The sequence below is a fragment of the Asterias rubens genome, chromosome 21 (genome assembly GCF_902459465.1).
Source record: "Asterias rubens chromosome 21, eAstRub1.3, whole genome shotgun sequence".
Lineage (NCBI taxonomy): Eukaryota > Metazoa > Echinodermata > Asteroidea > Forcipulatida > Asteriidae > Asterias > Asterias rubens.
Genome location: NC_047082.1, coordinates 3829972 through 3838416, shown reverse-complemented (window position 1 = coordinate 3838416; position 8445 = coordinate 3829972). Strand labels below are relative to the sequence as shown.

Below are 8445 nucleotides of genomic sequence, written 5' to 3'. Positions count from 1 at the left end.
TACTTTAAAGAACATAAATTGGATTGTCCCTTGAGAAACATCTTCTCTCTTCACTAAAAACCTCCTCTGTTATAAATAAGCCTAGGTGACTAGTGAAATTTACTACTCGAGCCTCGCATAGTTTTGACTAATTTTTAATTTCCAAGATGCATTGTGGCATATTGTTTGCAGCAGGCGCAATATAGTACAATTCCAACTGAAAGGGTTGAAGGATTGTGTCACTGATGTCTGATTGTGTTTTTTTTATAAAATTATGTTGTCGTGAATAGTTGTACGAGCGACACAATTGGTCAGGAAGTTGCGACTACTTTTGTAGTAGTCGTGGCAGCATGATTAATCGAGTAGTTGAAAAACGGTAGTCGCGAACTCGACTGAGCAATCAATAGTCGCGACTATGACACTAGTCACCCAGGCTTACTCTGTTAAAAATTAACAAAATCCATTAGGCAAGTACCAACCCTTGATGTTCAAACTGTTGTTGTATTGTCCGAAGTTTTCTTACGTGCTCTACACACCCTTATTTTTTGGCACCATTGGTCATTCTTGAAGACTTTGGAGCACGCTTCACCAGCGAGAACACATGAATGTTAAAATGATCTGCCAACTCCGACACCTGTTCAAAGAAAATGTTATAGCAGAAGAGATCATCAAAGGGCAGTTAACAGGTATTCATAAATACCCTGGACAGGTTTGATAATCCTATTGGTGGAGAGCGTGTCACGTGGGGGTGTTTAAACAGTTGATAAAGACACAGCTGAAGCTGTTTAAGACCGGCTGGCTTCGCGTGTTGGGTGCGAAGCTAATGTAAGCCAATTTAAATTACTCAAAACACTATTCAAAGCTATTAGTAACAGCACGTAATATGTATGTACATGCGCGAATACACACCAACCGACGTGCACAAAACATTTTTACAAAAGTTTTTTAAAATTCGCAAACTTCGAAAAATTTGCAAAGAAACAGTGTCTCACTGTCTATAATTGTTAGATTATTTTGCTTTTTAACATAAAGGCATTTATGAATGGGAATAAAAGACTCACTAGCCAGGTGATAAAGGCCCTCGCCTTTGGCTCGGGCCTTTATCACACGGCCACGACCCTGCCTGTTTTAAACTGCCGTCTCATGATCACTGAGATGAAAATTATTTTCATTACATTGTTTTACTCATTTCTCAAAAACTACAGCACCTCAGCAAGTAATATTTTCAGGGAAGCTTTCTACTATCATTATCTTCAAACTGTGTAAGTTTAGTGTAAATCTGTAGGCACTGTGTTTTTTGTCCTATAAAAAGTACAAAGACCCTTTAAAGATAAAATTCCAGCCCTGGGCTTTGCTCCGCTAAAAACTTATTCTCCAACATTTTAAAAGAAGAGGGGATTAAATAAATAAAAGTTGAACTTACCACATTAACTCCGAAGTGAACATGTGCCAAGACAACAAGAGCAGTGAGACCATATAAAAGATGAACTTCCGTTTCACCGATGCCGAAGCCGAGACTAACTACTGCCACTCCAACCACGGGTGATAACAGCCAGTTCAATGTCTCTGCTTTGGTGTCCGTCATTTGACTGATGATCAGCCGACACTATACGGACACATAAAAACATCTTGTTACTCAAGCAGGTTGGAAGTGGGGGGGGGGGGGGGGTGATTTGTGTGAATACTGAATATATATATAGGCTGCCACTCGCTAACAAGTATGACTATCGGGGTGGAGGGGGGGGGGGTTGAGTTGCGGAGTTTGCGTTTGCAAGCCTTCTCATGAGAGTATAAGCCAATCCTGGCAGATGTTTGACAGCCACAATATCTGCATTTGAGGGATGCTTCCTCGGAATGGACCGCTCTCACATATGACGCCGCATCCTCCTAATCTCTGCAGCTTCTGCCCGGGTGGTTCCCCAAACCCACAACAAACCCTCAGCAGAGGGTGCCAGGGAATACTGAATAAATAATTAGAGCACTAAAATGCGGTATCCATCACAAGTGATGCTCATGGCGCAAGGAAGGAAACACGTATATCTAGTGAAAAGCAACAGTGAAAAAGTGGGTTTTGAGAGCCTCTTTGAACTTATGAATAGCTAACATGTTACGGATGTTAAGGGGCAGATTGTTTCAAAGTAGCGGACCAGCATGGGAAAAGCCCTGTCACCCCAATTGTTGTGGAATTGGGGCACTACCATTAACGAAGAAGTGGATGATCCAAGACATCTAGAAGGATTGTAACGAGTAATTAATTGACAATTATACTGAGGAGCAGAACCCTGTAAAGAATGAAAAACAAGCAGAAGTAATTTGTATTGGATGTGATATTGAACATGGAGGCAGTGAAGAGCATTCAAAACCAGAGCGATGTGGATTCTCCTGGGGGGCTAAGTGACGAGGAGAGTGTCTTGCAGTCGTTGCCCGACGAAAAGAGTGTTACTTACACATATATTGGACATTGTGATGCCAACAGTCAAGCAAAACAATCTCGGTTCTCTCTGTAGAATAGCTATTGGTGACAGTGCTGCCCATAGAGTCAATGTCCCTAATAAAATGGTAGGAGAGATTGCTGGCTCGAGGGCTGCGTACAAAGATCGATTCTTCCCAGTTCCATCTCTGTAGGATCTGAACATAAACAAAGCAGCAACAATCGTCAGTTTAAACAGCGGCTACAGAACGCTCAGAATATAGTTGCTACATTTTTGTAATAGATGCAGAAAAAACATATAACGAGTCTCTTACCTCCTTTAAAACATGGTAAAAAGTTTTTTCCCCTGAAACACTCCAAGCCAAAATTCTGAAAAATGCGAGGGCAAACAAATTCGCGCACCAAAGGAATCGTAATGTCATCGGTGCTATTTGATGTGGAAAATAGCGCCCTCAATTGGCCAAAGCTGGAGAACTGTGTATAAACCCAATTGGGGAAAATCGCCACTAACGTCAATCATCATTATGCAGCTGGTATTTAGTGTAAACATATGACACTTGTGTTATCAATATAAACCACAAGGGAAACTGACTGGGTAAATTTTTAAATGATTTTTTGGGTTGAACAAAGAATTGACAAGAGTGGGATTCGACCCAACGACCTCCTTTTGGTAATCCCCTGGCTGCCCCTTCCCAGGTTGTATCGTAATATTGGTGTGATCCCTGGCTACACGGCAGTTAACGGTTGTATGCCTGCCGACTGGCACCCTGAACAAAGATTGTGACAAAATACGGACACCGCCAATATAGGGCTAGATAGCTCAGTTGGTAGAGGGCCGGCACGTTAATCCGGAGGTCGTTGGTTCGAATCCCACTCTAGTCATTCCCAACATATATATTATTATATTACTTACAAGTAGACATTCCAGACTGTGGTTGGTATAGAGCTAAGTATAGAGCCACCTGGAAAGAAAGATCAAGTTATTCGATGTTCAAGAAATTAGATTAATTCATTTTTAGTTGAAGACAATCTTCTGGGTACTACTTTGTGAAAATGTTGATAACTGTGAACGACCCCTCAGGTTAAAAAAATGTATGGAGCCACCTGAAAAGAAAGATCAAGTTATGCGATGTTCAAGAAGTTTGATTAATTCATTTTTAGTTGAAGACAATCTTATTGGTACTACTTTGTGAAAATGTTGATAACTCACTGTGAACGACCCCTCAGGTTAAATAAATGTAAACTCACCTATTACAGTTAATGTGAAGAGATACCTGAACTCAAAACCAAAGATATGACTTCCTTTCCAGATCTCATAACCCAAGATAGATGTAACTACATACAGGAGGGCCAACGTCTGTAATGGAAGACAAAAACAACAATGAGATTTACAGTCAAAAGCAAGCCTTGAATGAACACAGATACATGTATGTGTACTAGAACAGAAGTGATTTGTTGTAAACAGAAGTGATTTGTTAAACCCTCTTTAAACTTTAAGGAAAGGTTTGCGGTATACGTAACAACCTTTCCATATCACATTTCCACCATGCAAAGTTTCAAATCCTTTTTAAAACTTTGACGCATCAAGTTAAAACGATTTAATTAAATCGGTCGGCACTTAGTGTCCTTGTCATTGGGCCAATAACATTCCTTTTAATCTTGTTCAGCTCCCTGGGGAGTATACAAGATAGCTGTAACTACATACGGCAGGGCTAACCTCTGTATGGAAGACAAAAACAACAATGAAACATGGTCAAAACCAAGCCTTACAAACACAATGTGTATACAAGAGCAGAAGTGAATTGTCGTGCGCAGTAGTAAATGATCTCCGTTAGCAGCGAAAGTAAACAATTCATCCGACTGTATCCAACCATATCACACTATAATTATGTTTGTGAAAAGAAAATAATACCGTCTGCTTACTGTGTTGTTGTCTGCCATTTGAAAAACCAACAAACAACACCTCAGAAGTACATTCGCCTATGGTTGCCAATGTTCGCCTATGGTTGCCGAATATCCGCGGACGTCAGGCGACAACTGATATGAATGTTTTGTCTGAATCCTTATGAAACTTCTATTAAGACAGCATAAAACAGCATAAATTAAGTATTGAACTATGCTCACCTCCGTGAAGAGTTAAAACAATGACATTTCTGACGTATTTTGTTTGAAGATTATGAAAGTTTTCCTTCACGTAGAGTCAATCACGATCAAAAGAAAAAGCAAATCGCCCTCTTTAAATTAGATCCGGTTATTTTTATGAATGAACCAAGTGACACTGTCTAAAACTAATATCAATCCGCCCATACGATCTCAGCTGCCAAGTATGTAGCGCACCAAGCTAAATCAATCACAAGAACCATCTCTGCCCTCACAGGTACCCAGGAATTAAGTAAATGACGCAGTGACCAGGGGGTAATAAAGTGCAAACGCCATGAGTGGCGGATTTGAGCTCTATATAAGAAGCCACTATTTTTATTATTATTATTCGGACTGATTATACCTACCAACTGGCTGACATCGTAGACCCACGGTAGAAACATGACTCCGGTCAGATACTTCTCCCAATGTGATATATAAAAAGTGGCCATGACGACACAAACTATCAAATACAACACCCACACGTTGGCACCGAAATCATCTCCGCTTCGTCCGAATATTGAGTAGACACCCATAGGGAGGAGGCATGCGATAATGCTGTCACTCCCATGGTCGAAGAGCTCGCCTAGTGGGGTGCTAGAATTAGTACGTCTTGCCTGCTTGCCGTCTATGCCATCTGGAGAATACAAACAACAAAATCGTGTCAACAAACTCAAGATGGGAGGAAGGTAATAATTATTATAATAGTGGCTTCTTACATAGCGCTCAGGTCCGTCACACAGTGACCGCGCTTCAACATTATTACCCCTGGTCACTGGGCCTTAAATCATTCCTTAAACCATCTCAGCCTGTGCCGCCAAATTTGTAGCGGACTAAGCGAATCAATCACAAGAACCATCTCTGCCCATGTACACCCTGGGTGGAGAGAAGCAATTATAGTTTTGTGTCTTGCTCAGGGGCACAAAGTGTCACGGCCAGGACTCCAACCCACACTCTGCTGAACAGAAACACCAGAGCTTGACTTCGGTGCTCTTATCCGCTCGGCCATGACACCCCCATGGTATGACTAAAAGGAGAGACTACTTGGCCTTGGTGTCCCTTCAAAAGCTCCCCATAGACTTCAAGGTTTTCCAAGGGCCAAGGGCAATGCCCTTTTCAAAATGAAAATGGCCTTGCCCTCCCGTGGATGAATTTAAGGCCTGGAATTTCATCTTTGAGAGGGCAAGGCCATTTTCATTTTGCAAAGGGCACTTCAATTGGAAAACCTTGAAGCCTATGGGAAACTTGTGTAGGGGCACCAGGGCCAAGTTCAAGGGCAACAGAGGCAATTGGCCCCTGTGGTCTTGGTGCAATTCCAGGGCTGCACAATGTCAAGATTGGATTTCAAGCTACACATGCCAAGGTAAACACGAGACTTGAAGCCTTCCTACTGATACTTTCAACGCCTGATGAGCAAATCGTGAATCATGAGATGAAAGTAAAAACACCCTTGTTGCACAAAAGCAAAGATTATAGAGCGCCGAAGGCACAAGATGCGGAACTGAATCTCTATCAATTGTTGGAACGTGAAATACGCATGGGCGCAATTTCAGCAAGTAAATGTTTTGTTTCCCATTGATAGGAATGGTCATTGTCTGCAATGATTTGTAATGATCTATTGTTGTATCAAAAAGAAAGTGGGATTTCACATTTCAGCCTGAGTCCTGCATCTTGCGGCTTCGGAGCTTTATAATCTTTGCACAACTGGCTTCAGGCTTGAGTCAGATTCAAATCAGATTTATCAGATTCAAATATTTGAGTCAAAAATTCCCTCTTTCTCAAAAAATATGATACTTCAGAGTGAGCCGTTTCTCACGATGTTTTTATACTATCAACAAGTAGATGTTTACGCCAACAATTATTTTGAGTAATCACCAAAGATATTCAATGCCTGTTTACCTACCTAGGGTGTGTGCCACGAATTGTCCGATACCTAGCAGTAGGAACAAAACATTGGGGATGGTTTCATACTGAGGATGGAGGCGACTGGACGCTTTGTATGACCAGTCGACAATGGACAATATGATGAAGCTCAGGACTAAGATGAGAAAACCCACAAAGGTCAACAGGTTCGGTGCTACCCACTCGGGAAACATCTATGTTAGTCAAAACAAATAAATATTGACAAAATAAGATAAATAATAACGGTTACACTATTTAGAGAGCGCTAAATACATGTTTCTAAGTGCTATAACCAGATTGACAAAACAGATGGGTTTTAAGTTGAGATTTAAAAGTGTCCAAAGAAGGAGCTGCTTGAATGTGGGAGGATAGCTTGTTCCAAAGTGTTGGAGCTATGATTGAAAAAGCATGATCGCCATAGTGTGACATGGTACGGGGTCCCTGGGAAAGCTGGAAATGAGCGATTGAAGAGCGAAGGCATTCGGTAGCTGAAAAAAAGTGAAGATAAAGGAAGGGCAACAAGGTCTTGGAGATATATTACTGAGGCAAAAAAAGACTATTCCAGTTATCATTATTCTGGCAGCCCACCTTGTTGGGCTGATTATGAATATGAAACTGAATATCTTTGGTTATAGATCCCTGCAAAACTATTTAATCTTGGACCAGGTTCGATTCCTATATTTACCTTAACAACAGCGTTCCAAAACGGATGCATAATGTAGATAGATACTGGTGAGGTATCAACCGCACTATACTGTAATGACAACAAAGCAATTCATTGTTTGTTAAAAATCATTATGAAGACTGGCCTTATTAATATCAAAATAATAAATAAATGCAGTGGGATGCGGCAGAAAAACAACAGTGAGTACCGAGAGGAAAATTTCATTTTTTGAAGAATACATACAAGCATCATGAATATTATATTGAGTGTGTGGGGAAAGTTTTGGGTGTGTAGTACAAAGGAAACTTTAGTAATTGAAGGCGAACGGTTGTAAAACTTTCATATATCAACGCCGATTTTAAAAACGTATAGCGTCAAGAAGGTCCACAATTTTAGACCCCTATACTATATAGGCTCACAGGGGAGCATTTAATTATTTAGTTTCTAGAAGTATATAGGGCCTAGGGCATGTAGGTCTACCGTACTAGGACAAGGAGACGGAGGAAATACTATTTTTTTTTACTTAAAAATAAAATTAAAAAGGTAACTGAGCCGGCTATTTAGTAACTTTTTAAGGAAAACCCACACAGTCCCCAGGTACTGTAGGTACTTCACATGGAAGGGCCCGGTCCGGGCACCGAATAACCGGGGTCCACAGAATTAAGTGAAGGGCAGGAACAGAACCAAGTACTGGGCCAGCCCGACTAGTGTCAGACATCATGCCCACGTTACGGGTAGGCATGACGGGGGAATGTCCACCAACATCCCCCGGCCCGCGCCATATCAAATGACCGATCAACATAATTTATGCATCGAAAGAACTTCGCAATTTACCTTGTATTTGTCAAATCCTAGCAGATGTTTCTCGGTCAGATATACATTATTCTTTCCTCCTCCAGCGTGCTTACTCTTGCTGGGTGCCATGTTGATTGTAAATGTTTTCTCCGGTCCAGTGTACGACGTCGCTGTGTTACTGTCCGTTATCTTCGCTTGTGTTTTGATCGGATCTCCCATGCCCAAACCTTCGTACTGAACATGCGTTTTTCTATGCACATGTACATTGTACAACACACAGTACATGCGTGTCATTGTGTAAACTCGGTATGCGAAAAGAGTATAGCGCCCTCATGTGAACTTTTTTGTTTTGCATTTCCTTTTTTTGTATACCTCACATGCCTCAAGTTTTTGAAACCATTAAATTTGATTATTTTAATACATAAACTGTTTGTGATTTCAAAATGTGTTCGCATTTTTGACATTATAACGCACAGTACATGCATTTGTCATTGTGTAAAGTACACACACAAGTATAAAAAAACAGCGCCCTCTT

General features: G+C 41.0%; 1 protein-coding gene across 1 annotated transcript; it reads right to left on the bottom strand.

The window, feature by feature from the left end:
* Window positions 1-364: 364 nt before the first annotated feature.
* LOC117304571 (ethanolaminephosphotransferase 1-like) lies at window positions 365-8172 on the bottom strand. Its single transcript, XM_033789096.1, has 9 exons — window positions 7950-8172; window positions 7137-7205; window positions 6453-6645; window positions 4918-5186; window positions 3659-3767; window positions 3324-3372; window positions 2427-2607; window positions 1403-1585; window positions 365-613 (listed from the first exon to the last, which is right to left on the bottom strand). Exons 1-9 carry the CDS (start codon window positions 8127-8129, stop codon window positions 518-520), a joined length of 1329 nt encoding a protein of 442 aa, XP_033644987.1. The 5' UTR covers window positions 8130-8172; the 3' UTR covers window positions 365-517.
* Window positions 8173-8445: the final 273 nt, after the last annotated feature.